At 50.5% G+C, this 17,653-nt stretch overlaps 1 protein-coding gene across 1 annotated transcript in view; it reads left to right on the top strand.

The window, feature by feature from the left end:
* Window positions 1-17,653, top strand: part of Sdk1 (sidekick cell adhesion molecule 1) — an 803,720-nt gene that overhangs the window by 741,679 nt on the left and 44,388 nt on the right. Inside the window, exons 36-38 of the mRNA XM_090329832.1 lie at window positions 12,029-12,144; window positions 13,926-14,112; window positions 15,471-15,608. Of these exons, the coding sequence (XP_090185958.1) occupies window positions 12,029-12,144; window positions 13,926-14,112; window positions 15,471-15,608 (441 nt within the window). The remainder of the gene's footprint in view (window positions 1-12,028; window positions 12,145-13,925; window positions 14,113-15,470; window positions 15,609-17,653) is intronic.

The raw sequence follows: 17,653 nt of genomic DNA, 5'->3' as shown, positions 1-17,653 counted from the left end.
TGCCTCCAATCCCTCAGTAGGGGCTTTTATCCAGCATCCTATAGCTCCTGGCAGAACACATCCTTCCTCCTACACTATGTGCTGTGGCTGTTTCCAGTGAGCCCTTAGCAGCAGGCCCATAGCCAATGGCCTGAGGTTCCCAAGAGCAGGCATGATGTCACCTCTCTGTGGACCAAAGGCAGAGCAGGAAACAATGCAAGGAAGGGGCTTATTGGCTGTAATGTATTTGCCACTGTATTCGGTAGGAAAGCCCCAAGTTGAATAACAACTGGGTTAGATGGTAGCTTCTGATTGGCTGAATGTTAGGCTTTTTTTTTTTTTGGTCGATCATAGGACTTGAACTCTGGTCCTGGGCATTGTCTCTGAGCTCTTCAGCTCAAGGCTAGCATTCTACCATTTGAGCCACATCATCACTTCTGGTTTTCTGGTGGTTAATTGGAAATAAGAGTCTCTCAGATTTTCCTACCCGGAGTGGCTTTGAACCACAATACCCAGATCTCAGACTCTTTAGTAGCTAGGATTACAGGCATGAGCTGGTCCCCTTTTTTTTAATGTAGGAATTTATAGAGGAATAGTCCAAGTTGCTTTCTTTTTTTTTCATTATGTGTTTGTTAGTTTTAAGTATTCCCAAATCAGTTTGTAAGTATAATGCATCTTGACCAATGGTACCCCTTTCACTGCCCATCATGCCTTTTGTCTGGGACTACAAGACCCAGCCCAGTCCAGATAGCTCCCTGGCTACATTCTTGTGTCTTCTCATCTCTATACTGAGGAGGCAGAGACAGGAGGATCAAAGATTCAGGCTACATAGTGAGACACTGTCTCAAAAATCTTTAATCCATCTGTAACTTACTTTGGCACCTAGTATAAAGTGAGCTTCTAAACTGATTTTTTTCCCAGAGACCTTTCCTCCCAAACAAGCCAGATTGATTGTTTCTTCTTTGTGATATCTCAGATGTGTGTGCGCGTGCACGCGTGCGTGTGTGTGTGTGTGTGTGTGTGTGTGTGTGTGTACGTGTGTGCCGGCATTCAGGACCTTGATCATTCTTCCCCATCTCTCCCAGTGACACACAATGCAGTGTGTCCAAAGGTTTCCTCAGTTCCACAGATGGCTTTTCCCATGCCCTGGTCACACCATGCCTTGCATCTCTGTCACATCCTTATGGGTGGCTTCCCTTCAATACAGCTTGTCTTACTCCTCTCTCGTTTTCCCAGATATTCCCACCAGACTACAAGGTTGCAATCGTTTTGGCAAGTGGTTAAAAAAAGCAATCCTTCTGGGATTTGGATGAAACTCCATTGTGAACTGATTTAGGGATCCTGACACCTTTACTCCATTCCTGTTCTCTCCCCAGAAACTGGCCCGACTCTCCTTTCGCATCTCCGGGTGGGTTTGGAGGAGTTCTTGGCACAGGCTGCCCAGTGCTTAGTGAGCCTGTTGCTGGCAGCTTTCTCCCAGTGGGGTATCCATGAACCTAGAGCCTGTACCACACCGACTTGTCCCTCTCTGCCCGGCCACCAGCTGCTCATAGCCGGAGGCCAAGGCATGCCTACTCGCCAAGTTCCTGAGACATGGGAAATATTAGGCCAGCAAAAAGAGCAACTTTGAGTTGCTCACTTGAGTGATGTAGTGTATGCCTGGCATGCACAAGCCCCAACACCAGGAGAGAGACAGGGGTGTGTGTGTGTGTGTGTGGGTGTGTGTGTGTGTACACGAGTGCATCTGTGTCTGTGTCCAACCTTATTCTCTGAAAAGGAAACCCCATTTGGCCTGCTCCTACACCTAATCGGGGCTGGCTTCCAGTCACCAGTCAGCAGTAACAACATCTCGAACTTTGATGTTTGGCCATCTTTTCCCAGAAAGAGAAGAGACAGACCTATAATAGACCCTGCTGCCTTTGTTATACACATAGTTTTGAAAGACAGCAAAGTAGCTTGAGCCATATGCTCAGGACGCTGAGACCTGAGCATCAAAGTTCAAAGCCAGATTGGGAAGAAAAGTCTACCAGATTCCCATCTCCCATGAACTAGCAGAATGCTGGACTGAAGGAAAGGCTCAAATGGTAGAGGACCAGAAACAACCTAGCCAAGTGTGCCAAGCCCTGAGTTCAAGTCCCAATACTTACACACACACACACACACACACACACACACACACACACACACACAAACAAATACTTTGAAACTTTTGGTTCTTAAAAACTGTTTTTAGGAATTCTGTTTGTGGGCTAGGAGTGTAGCCAAGTGGTGGAGTGCCCCTAGCATGCCTGAAGCCCTGGGTTTGATTCCTTAGTACCACATACTCAGAAAAAGCTGGAAGTAGTGCTGTGGCTCAAGTGGCACAGCACTAGCCTTGAGCAAAAAGTGTCCAAGGACAGTGCCCAGGCCCTGAGTTCAAGCCCCAGGGCTGGCAAAAAAAAAAAATTCTGTTTGTGGCACTGGGGGTTGAACTCCAGACCTTGCACAAGCTAGGCAAGCGCGCTTCCACCTGAACCACTCCCCCAGTCATTATCTATTAGTCTTACTATAGAATGTAGGTTTTTACCTTTCCTGTAAATCTACCAGTTTTAATCACCGTTGATTGGAAAGAAAGAAGATTAGGAAGCTGCTAGCTGTTTTAGCCCCCCCTAGTGACAAATAAAGCAGGTCCTAGAGCCCATTAAGGGAAATTAAAAGGATTCAGAGCTGTGCTAGTTTGAAAATGTGTTTATAATGAAGAGAGAATGGCAGTTGCTTGCCGGGTGACAAATGTGGGTGGTCCCCACTTTCCAGGGCTGCGTTCCGTGGATGCTTGGAAGACTTTGAACCAAGCATTCCCCATGACATCCTGGGACCCTGGCACAGCTGCTGCTGCCTTAGTGGCCCATCGCCCCTGCCCATCCCGGAGCAGTGCTGGATTAATGGATGGGTGAAATCAGGGCTCTCCCCTGTGGTTTGGCCACTGCACTGTGGCGAAGCTGCCCTGGTGTGGGAAGGTACATCCCTGTGTTTGATCCTGCGTTAACCTTGCAGTGGGGTGTGGGCTGCACACTCAGGGCCAGGGTGAGGCCATCTGGGGGTTTGGAATGATGTCATTCAGGGGTCTCCCTAATGGGCAGATCTCACAGAGCCCTCTCAGTCTCCGCCCACCCCACTTGGGACGTCTTGTTAAACCCCAGACTCATCCTTGTTCTTCAGCTTCCACCCCACAGTGGTGAAGAGCATAAACACAATCTCCCTGAGGGCACCTTTGAGTACCACACTGGCTTTCCTCCATCCACACAAGGGTCCCCAGAGCCAGACACCCCATATCACATGCCGACCCTCCCCCAGCTGCTCCCTTTCCTGACAGAGACAGCGCTCTGGAAATGGGAATGGCAAAAATACTGTTATTAATCATCACATCTCCATAAAGGAAGGAAGGTTATGGAGAACATTCTAATAGAGCCTAATGCTTATCTGGAAAAGTACCGAAAGGTCACAGATCTGGAGTGGAAGCCCCGGCGAGTCTCTATAAACCCTGCACTTTGTCATATGCAATATGACACAGAGCCATCTCTGTCCGGGGCCAACTTGCTCAGGAACATGAGAGATCATTCTGAGGCCATGGTTTGTAAAGGGGGGTTATGGCCAGTGGCATTATGGAGGTTCAAGGCTCTCCAAGGCCTAATTCTAAAAAGTTGGGCCCACTGTGTGTCACAGAGCTGGGGGTTTGGGAGAACTTGGGCCACCTGTGTGTGACTCAGCAGATGGGGCGGCCCCCATGGCTTGCTGTGGAGATGTGGGGACTGGGGTCCCCCCTCCAGGTTCTGATGCCAGCAGCAATGGTGGGTGTGGTGAGTGTGATGGCGCCATGGCCCCAGGTCACACCAGGCCAGGCCTCTCCCCAACCATGCCCCTCTCCCTCCCCCTTTATCCCCAAACTGTGGCCTCTGTGGTTTCTTCTGCTTTTGTTGAACTTACACTTATGGAAACCACAGCAGGCGAGACAGGGCAGACATGGTGGATCCCTGCATCCGGTGCTACCACACCTCTCCTCTGTCTTCCCCTCTCCTCTCTTTCAAACATCAAATTTCATTCAGAAATTCTCTTAGCATGTATTCCTACAAAAACTCTCTAACATATAATATGCACCAACCTTAGCACACCTCGAGAAAGCAGTAATCACTTCTTAGTCTAATCCATTATTAGTTGGCATCCATAGTCCCAGTGTTTGGCTCGATTCTCCACCCCTGTGCAGAGTGAGTGCCCCTCCTCATCCCAGCCACCCCCTGCCTTCCCTGTTGCCTTCAAGCAGGATCTCAAGACTTGGCCCATGGACCAAAGGCCAGCCCTTTGGCCTGTTTTTGTAAATAAAACTTTATTGGAACCCAGCCATACCTTTCTGGGTAGAGACGTAGGCAGGGAGTGTCTAAGCTACACTGGCTCCATAGGGTCAGGCTTGAATACAGCAGGTATGGCAGGGGCCTCACACCTATCAACTCTGCAATGAAAATGCTTCCTAGAGAAGCAGCCTGAAGGGGCTAGAATGTGGCTTAACCTAACATGTATGAAGCCTTAGTACCACATAAGCAGAAAAAGCTAGAAGTGATGCTGTGGCTCAAGTGGTAAAGTGCTAGCCTTGAGCAAAAGAAGCTCAGGGACAGTGCCCAGGCCCTAAGTTCAAGCCTCAGGACTGGCAAAGAAAACAACTGAGAACAGCCTGGACTTTCTGATCAGAGCCATCCAAGTTCAGATCTAACCCCATTCTGGAGCAAATGCCAGCTGAGCCCCACTTTTCTAAGGAGAAAGAAAGATTTCTACAACAGCATGAGTTGTGCCAGCCCAGCTGCTGTGGGTTCAGCGGTGTAATTAGGGACTGTGGGTTGCGTGTGCAGCTCCTTGGGTTACAGCTCAGTCTTTGACTGTCAAGGCCTGGGGCCCTGGGGTCTTGCTGTGATGGGAAACTCAATCTCCAGGCAAGGAAAAACAAACACAAAACACCATTACAAGCAGCAGAGCTGGTTTGAGTGGCTTTTAACTTTGCTAATCTAGCAGCAGGTGATAAAGGTGATAGCAGAGCTAAGAATTCCCAGCATTGAGAGAGAAAAAACAAAGGTCATTACCAGAAGAGATCTTAAGGCTGGACTTGTTCTGACCAGGGAGAGTTCAGCAAAAAGCTGTAAGGTTGAAAAGTCCTGTAAGAAAAACATATTTGTGTGTTATTTTGAGTCTCAAATTCCATGGCCTCCACCTTCTTCTGTTATAGAAACTGTTAAATATATATATATATGTGTATATATATATACACACCATTTTCAACCCATGCTCATTTCTTAGGATAGCAGCAGCTGCTGTATCCTGGCAGAGGAGCCACCTCTGGCCTCCAAGGCTGGGTGGGAACCTGCCCACTGCCAGGCGCTGGGGGGGGGGGGGCGGGGGACAGAGTGTGTGCCTCAGTTGTCTGCAGATCGTGGAGCTTGGTCTTCTTAGTGTGGAGACATGGCTGGAGGGCTCTCAGGGTATGCTCTCCCCCATTCCCTCTGCTTTCTGCCCGTGTGATCGCTCCTTCCCACATTTGCTCTTACCATTGTTTGTGATACAGCTAAAGGAGAGGCCCTCACCACTGCCCATTCAGCTAAACAAACCTCTTTGTTTTACAATGTGATACAGCCTCAAGTATTTGGTGGTAGCAATGTGTAAGATAAGAAAACACATCAGTGACTCTTCGGTTTCCCAATCCTTCAGCTGGCGGATCCTGCTGCTCACACATGGCCACCACAGTTGAGAGCTCTGGTTAGCCCCTCCTGGCCCACACCCTACCGCCAAACCACTCAACAACCACAGCCCAATGCCAGCATGCTGTCATTCTCTCCAGTACTTCTGCCACCAAAACGGGCCAAGCACTGGGTCAGAGTTCTTCTGGTGTTGACAGCACCAGGTCATCTATAGTCATCTTGACCCTGACAGGGGAGTAACTCTGAAACACCTGTACCATGAATCCAGCCTCTATGACAGGGCCAGATGAACCCCGGCCAGTCCCTGTACACCCAGGCTGTGCTCCAGGTGGGACTGTACCTGTCAGCTCTTGCCAAGTAATGAATTACCCCATGTGTCTACTGGAAATAATGCATTTTCTGCCTCGTGGTTTGTGTAGATCCGGAATCTAGGCATGCAATAGCTGGGTACTGTGGCAAAGTACCAGCTAGGTCTGTGTCTTTGAAAGATTAATCAGGGAGGGAGCCATGTCCAAACTCAGTCCTGTGGCCACTGGTAGGACTCCATTCCTCTGGGGCTGTTGGATGGGCATGTCAGTTTCTAGGACTGACTGTTGGCCAGAGGCTTTCCTGAGTCCCTGACAAGGATTGCCAGTACTAGGGCCTCAGAATTGCTTGACTGGTGCTCTACCACTTGAGTCATGCTCCAGCCCCACTTTCTTGCTGGTAATTTTGAAGATGAAGCCCCATGGCATACGTCCAGCCCATGTGAGTGAGTACCTGCAGTGCAACCAGGCTTAGATCACAGAATCAGGAGTCAGAAAGCTCTTCATCTTGTTAGAGAAAGGATTTGAAGATAGGCCCAGAGGGAGACCAAGGCAGGAGCAGGTTTATTACTGCAACATAAATCCCCTGCAGGCTCCAAGAGTGGCTACAGAGACCGCAAGTCCTCTGGCTCTCATCGGAGGATAAGGGACCATACATGGCCTCCTTCTTCAGGGATGATGCACTTAGGGACAGAAATCCAAGCTCAGAGGTCCTGGAGAGCCCTGGTTAACAGGTTACACTCTCATCCAGTTCATTTCCTTTCACTTCACCTAAAAAAAAAAAAAAAAAAAGGCTTTAAGTTTGGTGTTTTCTTCTACACACGAAGAGCCAAGCTCAGAGATAGAAGCCAAGAGTCCAGCATGGCTCAGGTGGACAGGTCTGAAGGCTGGGAGGCACCATGCGTTTTGTGATCACCCAGGACAGCTCTGCTGCCTACACAAGCTCATGTCTTTTGGCCTTGGTTTTTCCACCTGTGTAATGGGGGCACTGAATGTCAAGGTCAAGAGGCTCGAGAGAGTTAGGCAAAGCCCTGAAAGGGTTTCTCAGGGGCAGGAAACCTCCCCCACCTCGCCCAGATGCCAACTCTCCAGGGGTTCTGATGATTCCAGCAACAGCACGCTAGACATCACCTCTACTGTCACCCTTCCAAAGTCCTGGACAATTCTGGAGACAAGGATCCCTGGGTTGGGAGAAGCGGGGCTTATGTCTGTTGTATGCATCACCGGTTTAGAAAGTCCACAGTTCTTGGAACATTGTAAGCTTTAAATGATTATTTTCCGGTGCCAGTGGTGGCTCCATTTACACCCTGCGGGTTCTGGAAGGGGGAAACGGGGCCAGCTGGCCTGCCCGGGGCACTGAGGCCGGCTTCCCAGCGGCCTCTCCCATGCATGGCTCAGCTGCTCCTGTTTGCCTGTTTCCCTGCCTTCACTCTCCGCTCTCTGTCTCCAGTTTTGACTTGTCTTCCGCTGAGTTGAAGCAGTCTATCTCATGTGAACCTTGTCTAGGCCTGGAGAAGGCCCCAGTGGCTGTGTTCTTACCCGGATCTGGAGTCTGTCCCCAGACAGCTCTGCTCAGGAGAGCAGATGTGTTGGCAGAGCTTGCTGAGAAAGTCAATTAGATCAGAGCATCCTGTTTCCTGTGTATTTCAAGTGGGAGTCACACAGTATTAGACCAGGAAAATGTTGATGTAATTAAAATAAATTGACAAATGTAGAAATTTTTTTCAGTCATAGTCTCTTCTTAGCCAAGCACCAGTGGCTCACACCCATAATCCTAACTACCTCAGAGGCTGAGATCTGAGGACCCCTGTTCAAAATCAGCTTGGGCAGACAAATCTAAGAGGTTTTTATCTCCAGTTAACCAGCAAAGACTCAGAAGTGGAGGTGTGGCTCAAGTGGTAAAGCACTAGTGAAACAACTGAAGGAGATTAAGAGACACTAAGTTCATGTCCCAGTACCAGAACACACACACACACACACACACACACACACACACACACACACACACACGGCTGGGCATTGGTGGTGGCTCACAACTGTAATCTTAACTACTCAGGAGGCTGAGATTTGAGGATCACAGTTCAAAGCCAGCCTAGGCAGGGAAGCTCATGAGATTCTTATTTCCAATAGACTACCAAAAAGCCAGAAATTGGAAGTGGCACTGTAGCTCAAGGGGTAGAGCACTAGCCTTGGACTAAAGAGCTCAGGGACAGCACCCAAGCCCAGAGTTCAAGCCCCATGGCCAACTAAAAAGAGAAAAAGCCAGAAATGGAGCTATGACTCAAATGATACAGTTCTAGCTTTGAGCAAAAAAAGCTCAGGGACATGCACAGGCCCTGAGTTCAAGCCCTAGGAACAACACAAAAAAATAAATTAAAATTTTTTTAATTAAAAATAATTTTTGCCTGGCACAGTGTCTCACACCTGTAATCCTAGCTACTCAGGAGGCTGAAATCTGAGGATCGTGATTCAAAGCCATCCCAGGCACTGAAGTTGTGAGACTCTTATCTCCAATCAACCTCCAGAAAACAGGAAGTGGCACTGTGGCTCCAGGAGTAGGGTGAGCTAAAGAGCTCAGGAACAGCACCCAGGCCCAGAGTTCAAGCCCTACAATTGACAAAAAATAATAACAATAATAATAATTTTTAAAGAACCACTTATTTCATTATAATAAGACATTAACAGGGATCCTCAACCAATAGTAAGCCAGACTACTACAAAAACTGAAAGTAGAAACAATCTAATTACAGGTCAGTGGTACATTCCCCCCACCCTACTCCCTTCCTCCCCTCCTTCACACCTCCTCCCACTCCCGCTCACCCCAGTGTGGGGCTACTCTGTGCATGGTGATCTGGAGGACCACAGAGCCTAGGACAGAAGCCTGGCATGGCCTAGCAATGGTAGACTCCACATTGTCTTTTACATCTTTGTAACCATCTGCCTCTTGGCCCTAAGCCCAGGACCCAGGTATCATTTAGGAAAATCCCAGCAATCTCCGCTCTCAGCTCCTAGGTCTGGTCTCTTCTACACGCAGCTCTGTGGGGAACCAGTCAGCCAATGCTGAGCCTGGGGGAAGTCAGGCCACTCGTAATTATGGGAAGGCTGTGCTGTAGGGTGGCCCCTGACCACTGGCCAAGATGAGGTCAGACTGGAAAGACAGGGTAAGGTGGGCCCTCCCCTCCCCCTGCAGGCCAGTGAGCATTCTGAACTAGAGAATGAATGAATGAATGAATGAACAGACATCCTTCTCACTGTAGATGTAATTCCCACAGCTCTGAGTTTCTCTTGTGCTCCATCTCCACTGCCCCACCCCTATGCAGCTCTCATTCCTCCTCTTCCATGGTCCATCCAGCCCCCAGGTAAATGAGGCTATAAACTGCCAATAGTGTCAAGCCACCATGAAGAGCCTAGAAGCCAGCCCAGGCAGAAAGGTCCATGAGACTAATGGTATCTCTAGTTAACCACCAAAAAAACAAAAACAAAACAAACAGGTGTGGAGGCCGGGAGTTTGACTTAGAGTGCTTGCCTAGCATGCACAAAAACCCAGGTTCTAATCCTTGGTATCACATACATAGGGGAAAAAAGCCAGAAGTGGTGCTGTGGCTCAAGTGGTAGAGCTCTAGCCTTAAAGAAAAAAAAAAAAAACAGGACTGGCAAAAACAAAAACAGATACGGAGCTGTGGATCAAGTGGTAGAGTACCAGCCTTGAGCAAAAATGCTCAGGGACAGTGCCTAGGCCCTCCTGAGTTAAAGCCCTAGTACCAACACACACACTCACACAAGCTGGTATGTGCTCCATACACCAACAATGCTTAGGTGAAGAACAGTGAGCCTCAATAAGGACTGAGGACAATAAAGACAGGAGTGCCTAGCAGTGTCCCACCATATGTACTATGTTTGGATGAGGGCTGCATCTGTGACTGGGAACCATCCAGGCCTTCCTGCAAGTCGGTTCTCTGTCAGGCTGCAGCACAGCAGCTTGCAGAAGTGTTGGGAATGGGGGCGGGGGAGTCTCCGAGCTGACAAGCTTTGCTCTGTGTTTACATGTATTTGTTTCTCTCTTCTCTGCATGTGTCATCAACAAAAGCGCCTTTGTTACCTGCAGCATTTGCACGACAGGAAGCTCTGTGCCGTGGTGTAGCTGGCGGTATGGAGAAGCATTGCTTCCCGGCCAGCACCAGGGGCCCTCGTTCAGGCCCAGCCCATGTGTGGCCACTGAGCCAAGGAGCACGTGGGCCTTGATTGCAGGGGCTGGCCTGGAGCTCGTTGTGTGCCACCAGTTCCTACAGACGGAGCCCAAGGCTGTGATGGCCCGGCCCGGGGCCTGGCTGTGTGAAAAGAAAAACCTTGGGGATGTTGAGGGAGCCCCTAACCAAGTCCCGGGGTAATAGCCACGCGCAATTCTGCCTTTCACATTTTAATTGTACAACAGTAATTTGGCAGTAGAGTTGCCGATGGCAAACATGCAGAAGACATTAACTTTATTTATGTTTTAGATTATTAATGTGGCTGTTAAAATTCTTCCAGTTAGTTTTGATTGAATTGTTTTTTTGTGGGATTCTGTTGTTTAATGGAGCGGTAAATAAGAATTTCTGATAATGAGGCTGAGCATCTGTCACAACAACCTGGTGTGGGTTATTAACATTTCCATTAGCGGCAGGGTGGGCAGTGATAATCCAGAAAGCACACAGTTAGAACAAAATAAATAGTTGGTGTCAGGCTGAGCGGGTGTTAATTACTATTTTATTCTACGTGGGATGGGGGCAGAAAGTGGGGAGGGGCGAGAAGAGATGACTCACCAGAAAAGCCAGGGTGCCGGGCCATCTCCTCACAAACTGACTGCTTTGTGGCCTCCACAGATGGCCTGTGAACAGCTTGAACTGAAAAGCAGGCAAGTGCCAGTGAATGGCTCAACTTGCTACTCAGGATGCTGAGATCTGAGGATCAAATTTCAAAACCAGCCTTAACAAGAAAGTCTGTGAGACTTTTTTTTTTTTTTTTTTTGCCAGCCCTGCAGCTTGAACTCTGGGCCGGGGCATTGTCCCTGAGCTTTCATGTTCTACTTGAGCCACAGCTGTAATTCTGGCTTTTTGTGGTTAATTGGAGATAGTCTTACAGACTTTTCTGCCTGGCTAGCTTGGAACCAGGATCCTCGCTCAGATCTTAGCCTCCCAAGGAGCTATGATTTAGGAGTGAACCTCGGGCACCCCACTGCCTCCTCCTGGGCCCCCATTCCTGTTGAGCCTCTGGGTGGCCCCTAGTCACCCCCTCAGGGCTGAGCGTGGGGATCATGCAAGGTACCCTCACTCTGCTGACTGCATCTTGGTGGGACCCATTCACTTTGCAGTTCAGCAAATATCGATTTGGTCATTTAAGAATGTGAGAAGCCAGGTGCCTGTGGCTCACACCTGAGGATCGTGGTTCGAAGCCAGCCTAGGCAGGAAAGTCCACGAGAGTCATCTCCAATTAAGTACTTAGAAAAAGACAGAAGTGGTGCTGTGGCTCAAGTGGTAGAGTATTAGTCTTGAGCAAAAAGGAGCACAGAAGCTGGGCATGGTGGCTCACGCCTATAATCCTAGCTACTCTAAGAATCACGGTTCAAAGCCAGCCTGGGCACTAAAGTCTGTGAGACTCTTATCTCCAATTAACCACCAGAAACTGTAAGTGGCACTGAGGCTCAAGGAGTAGGGTGGTAGCCTTGAGTTGACAAGCTCAGGGACAGCTCCCAGGCCCGGAATCCAAGCCCCATGATAAGAAGAAGAAGAAAAAGGAGGAGGAGGAGGAGGAGGAGGAGCAGCTCAGGGACAGTGCCCAGGCCCAGAATTCAAGCTCCAGGACTGGCAAAAAAAAAAAAAAAAGTTCTGAGAGACTACACAGCGTTCCCTGACAACAAAGGGCTAAGTGGAGCAGGAACTGAGCGTGGGGGTGGGGAGTGCCCTGTCTGCAGGCCACATGTAATGCGGAATTTCCCATGCTATGGGCTTCCCCAGAGACCCCCACCCACACAGTGTGCTGCTCTTTCCTCAGCCCCTGCCATGGCCCCACAGAAGGTCCAGGTGACCCCGCTCTCCGCCAGCCAGCTGGAGATCACGTGGGAGCCACCACCCCCAGAGAGCCAGAATGGAAACATCCAGGGCTACAAGGTAAGCTCACCAGTGACGATGGCTCTTTCTTCCAGCTCACGGTGCCTGGCGGCAAGCCTTGGGGCCCTCCACAGCACCTCTGCCCAGCCCCAGCAGACCCTGCTGCTTTCTCAGAGGTGGGCACACAGCTAGCACAGGCAGCCTGGAAGCTAGCTGCCAGCTGGGCCACAACTGTGAAGGAAAGCAGTCTGGCTTGGAGATCCTGTCCATCCTGCTAGAGGAATCCGGTGCCTGCTCCAGTTTCCAGCACCTTCTCTGAGAGTAAAAAGAGATAAGGTGTCCTCCAAAGAACATTCTCCATCCTAACACTGCCTGTGGTCATGAATGGACACTGACTAGGTCTCTCTGTATGGCAGGTTTGCAGGGAACCTGACAACTGCAATTCTAACAAGTTCCTGTGTCACAGATCCCTGGCTTGGAACCATCCCCACTAAAATGGTCCAAGCCCACAGTAGCTGAATGCTCTAGAGATGCAGGGAAAGAGAGCCATGGTGCCATCGTGAGGGGCTGGGGGCGTTAATCACGTAGCCCTGCTTGATCCAGCGGGCGTGGAGCCCCACACAGCTGCTGCTGCTGCTGCATCTCATCCTCAAGACTTCGTTGCTGGGAGAGTTCAGGAGCCGGGAGCAAACCGTTCCTGGAGAAAAATCCCAAATTCCCCCCATCCTTCCCCAGAATTAATCTCCTTATCTGGCCAGCTGGAGACCCAGTTGATCAGTTTTCAGATTGCCTGGGCTAGCCTGTCCCCTTTGACTATCGGACCAATTAAATGTCCATTTAAAAATGATTTTTGTAGGTATTTTTATGAAAATTAATACCTTCCTCCATGGCCCAGCCGTTGCCGTGATTAACGAGGTAATGGGAAGACCTGTGAGCTCCGAGGCAAGGTGCCATTTATGGATGTCCAAAATATGTTTTCTCATTTCCTTAATGATAAAGACATTGAGCTGGGATATTGATCTCACGTTAGGAAGGCCAGAGTATGCTGGGGTCCTTCTGTGGTCCGCTCTGCAGGCAGAGGCACAGCAGCCTCCTGCATGTGGAAATGGGCCACGCTCATCTGCGGGACCCACACTAGCACAGGCAGGGGCTGGGAACTCCCCCATACTGCTCCCAGCCCCGCTCAGGCCTGCAGAGCCAAGGGATCCTCCAGCTGGCATGGGCCAGGCACAGTGGCACCCAGCCAACTGCCTAGTAAGTCGTTCTGGCAACCAATTCAAACCTTTGCACTGGGGCATCAGGTTCCCATGTGAGCAGCTCAGCAACAACGGAGAAGAAATGCTATCTGGGGCTTTCCCACCAGCTCTGAGCTTAGCATGGGTCTCTTTCCAGTTGTCTGTTTGGGGTATTGTGATTTCCCCAAGTACTTTTGCTCCACTGATCAGATATGGTGGCTCATGCATGTAGTCATAGAAGGCATAGATAGGGAGGATCGTAGTTTGAGGCTAGACTTCGGGGGGGGGGGGGGAGAGCGGGGGAAACTTAGCAAGGTTCCATCCCAACAAGCCAAATGTGGCAGCCTGTGCCTGAGGTCCTCCTACCGGAGAAAAACCCTCCCATCCTCAGACCCCATCTTGAACAGTATAATTAGACAAGAACCCTTAAATTCTAGCCAAGCAACTCAGAATCGCCAACCATTGTCCAGACTGTGAAGCACCCAGAATCTCCCAACTGTCACACTGGCCTCTGCTACTGCCTGTCCCCTGGAGGAAGGTGACCCATTCCCCATCTCCAGGCCTGGCTTCCCCAGCACTCATCCCAGCCTGTGCTCTTCCTGACAGATTTACTACTGGGAGGCCGACAGCCGAAATGAAACGGAGAAGATGAAGGTCCTCTTCCTCCCGGACCCGGTGGTGAAGCTGAAGAACCTCACCAGCCACACCAAGTACCTGGTCAGCATCTCTGCCTTCAACGCGGCTGGGGATGGGCCCAAGAGCGAACCTCGCCAGGGGCGAACCCATCAGGCTGGTGAGTTGGAGAGGGAAGAGGGGTCGTTTCCTCAGGCCTCCATTGGACCAGCTTATCGTCTTGAGCTCAGCCAGTGCTGCCCCTGGGTCTCCCAGGCAGAATGAATCTTCCTTTCTCCGGCTCTTTGTTGCATTGTGCCTGCCACTGTGGGTTCCCTGGCATCTGGCCTCACCAGGCCATGTAGTGTGCTAAGTCGGTGCTGGACAAGATAGAGCCACCTAGGTTTTCTTGGGAGTTCTAGAAAGCAGTCAAGGGAGGCAGTGCCTTGGGTCAGAAGCTTTACCTCATTCCTGACCATCCAGGACCCTTCTAGCTCCTTCTAGGAGCTGTCAGGAGAGGGTGTTCAGTTGTCTTGGCTGAGCTCCTGGTGTATTGGGGCCTCAAGGCTGGGTTTTCCTGGGATTGGGGACCCATTCACCCCTAGCCCAACTCAGCATTCACCTACCAGTCACACAGTTCCAGGGACATGGAGACAGAGGCTATATGGGAGGGGCTACTCTGCTCAAGGCTGTACTCCCGGCACAAGAGAATGCTGGTGCCTAGGGGAGAATCTGAGCTGAAAAGGCATGAGGAGACTCACAGAGGGCAGGGAGCCAAGTTGGGGCCCAGTACCTGGGAAGTTCTGGGGCTGAAGTACCCAGAGATGGGAGGGGAGCCAGAAGCAGGAAAAACACTGCTTCCAGAGAGCTTCTGATAATCATGGGGTCAGGCAGAGTCCAGGTGCCATGCCTACCTGCACACAGCCCAGGCTGAGGGTAGGGAAAGAGGTCCTGCATGCTTCTAGCTGCATCCCAACCATCTGCATCTGCCAGCAGCTCCGATGGCTCTGTCAGCCTCCTCTCTCCTTCATTCTAACAGGGTTCAGGCCCACAGCGGCAGAGAAATTCAGATGTGGAGACAGGCTGTCCTCTGAGACCTCCAGAGCCCCCAGGAGGAAAGGGAAGGAGAGGGCAGGGGAGAAGAGGGGTGGGGAGGGTAAAAAGAAAGGGTCCATCCACCACAGAGCTCCATCTCTCTGAAAGAGAGCAGGGCAGGACCCTCCGAATCTTGCAGCAGCAATTGGAACCAGAGCTATCTGCATTTCCTTTTCTGTCTCCATCTATTATTCATTTGTGTGCCTCTGTCAGTCTCTCCTCTCCTTTGTGTTTAAACTCCCTGATTTCTCCTCTCTTCTCAGGAGGGCCTGTGGTTCTGATTGATCCTGGGAAGTTCGGAGGTGATCAATGAAGCTCCTTTTCATCCAGTGCCATTTAGATTTCTACACCTAATCACATTCTCTCCTCTGGATGAGGGCACCGACATGAGCATGCTCCATAAAGGAGAGGCAGTGACAGTCTCTTTGTGCTCTGTGCTTCCAGCTCCTGGGGCCCCCAGCTACTTGGCTTTCTCAGAAATAACATCCACCACTCTCAATGTGTCCTGGGGCGAACCCGTGGCGGCCAATGGCATTCTGCAGGGCTATCGCGTGGTGTACGAGCCTTTAGCACCTGTCCAAGGTAAGACCGGGGGAGCTGGGGCAGAGTCCACAGAACAAGGCTGCTGGCTTGCAGAACCTTCTAGAAGTTCAATAGGTGAAGGAGAAGCTGAATGGCACAGGCCCTTGGGCTCTGGGTTCAGCATGATCTCGCTTATGCATGTCTTGCCATGCATGTCCCCTGGCTTGGTGGGCAACACTCAATGTGTCTCTCCCCTTCCTGCTGGTGTTCCTGTCACAGTGGTCACTGGACCCATCACCCCAGGTCCACTCGGACCCACATGAGCAATGCTGGCCCTTAGGATGTCACCAGCATCCCCAGAAATGCCAGTAGCCAGTGGCCCTAGACAGCTGCCAGCCTCTCCTTTTTCCATTCAGCTCCTCAACCAATTTTTCTTCCTTTCTTTTTGGTCGTGGGACTTGACCTCTGGACCTGGGTACTGTCTCTGAGCTCTTCAGCTCAAGGCCAGCGCTCTACCACTTGAGCCACAGCACCACTTCCGGCTTCTCTATGTATGTGGTACTGAGGAATCAAACCTGGGTTTTTCTGCATGCTAGGCAAGCACTCAATCACTAGGCCAAACTCGGGGCCTCTCAACCAATATTTCTAAAGTGTCCACTGTGTGCCAACTGCTGCTCTGGAAGCTAGAATCCATAAGCCTGCAAGAGCAAAGGTCTAGACTGATTCATGCCCACGACCTCACTCTCTTCTGTGTAGCTCATTTACATTCCAAATCAGAGATGAAATGTGCAGATAGTTAAAGTTACATGTCCATTTGTGCCCGGGCTGGGTGCAGTGAGGCAGAGGGCTGAGATCGCTCATGGAAGATGCTGTCATTTGAGTCCGGGAAGAGCCTGGGGTGTCAGGAAGGATGCAGGGCCAACAAAAGCACAAGGAAGACCCCCCAGGGGGCAGCAAAGCCCCCCCCCCCAAGAGAGACAGCAGGGAAGCAGCAGAGCAGGCGGAGGGCTGAGGAGCTGCTTGACAGGCTGGATCCCCACCCCCACCCCCCAGCTAAAAACTGGCGTTTAAATACCACAGCATGAAAAGAGGGCTATTGATCCCTCGGAACTTCCGAATCAATCAGAAACAGCCCCTGTGCAGAGTGAGGATGGGTGCTTTAAACACCAAGGCGCCAAGAGAGGAAACGGTACCTTTTCCAAGAATGAGCCGTGGATGGGTCACTGGGAGACAGAAAGGATCTGGAGTGGGTGGGAGGCAGGAGTCCCCCCCAGGGGGTGAGGGGGAGGGGCTGCTGTGGAGCCTGTAGAAGGTGGAGCCTCTGGGGGGGAAGGGGGAGCAAGGGGGACAGGGACATGGATGGGAGGAGGAGACGGTAGAATGTCCCCACAGACTGAGACCAGCACAGGATAAGCCCCACAGCTCATCATTCACACAGCAGGTACTCGTGTACCTGCTGCGTGAAAGTGTGGCTGCCCCGGTGGTGTTTTAATTCCTTCCACGTCCATCTCTCTCATCCACTAGATTACTCATGTAATCCACTGAGGCTTCTGGGTTTGCACACACCCCATTGTGTGCCCCGAGACAAATCCAGAGTCCTCTGCTCCACTACCCCAGGGAAGGTTTTCCTCCTGGTAATGTGTACAGGCAGACTGTAAAGATTATAGATTATTTAATGCCTAGGAAGAAATATACATATATATAAATGTAACCAGCACATCAAATAATATTGGCTCTCCATTTAAAGCTGTGATAAAAGTTTCCTTTTAAAACAAGCACATTCAGATGAAACAGGGTTGAGTTGAAGGAGGGCATTTAAGCACTGGATTTTATTTCGTCAAATCTAAGATGCCAGCGACTGTAAGATTCATCGTTATTTTATGACATGCTAAGAAAGAAAAAAATGATCCCAATAAACCATTATCTGGTACTTCGGCATCGTCAGTTCTGAGCTGCATCCCAAATCAGACATGGAACTGTGAGCAAGAAAAAAGCAGAGCATGTGAGGCTGTCAGAGAACCCCGAATACATGGTGGTGGTGGAGGCAATCTACCCACGTGGTTTTCAGAACCCGGGAGGGCTGGGGTGGGGAGGACTCTAGCCTC

The sequence above is a fragment of the Megascapheus bottae genome, chromosome 3 (assembly GCF_031878675.1).
Source record: "Megascapheus bottae isolate mThoBot1 chromosome 3, mThoBot2.hap1, whole genome shotgun sequence".
NCBI lineage: Eukaryota > Metazoa > Chordata > Mammalia > Rodentia > Geomyidae > Megascapheus > Megascapheus bottae.
The sequence above is the reverse complement of the archived record's forward strand: the minus strand, read 5'-3'. Positions and strand labels throughout refer to the sequence as shown.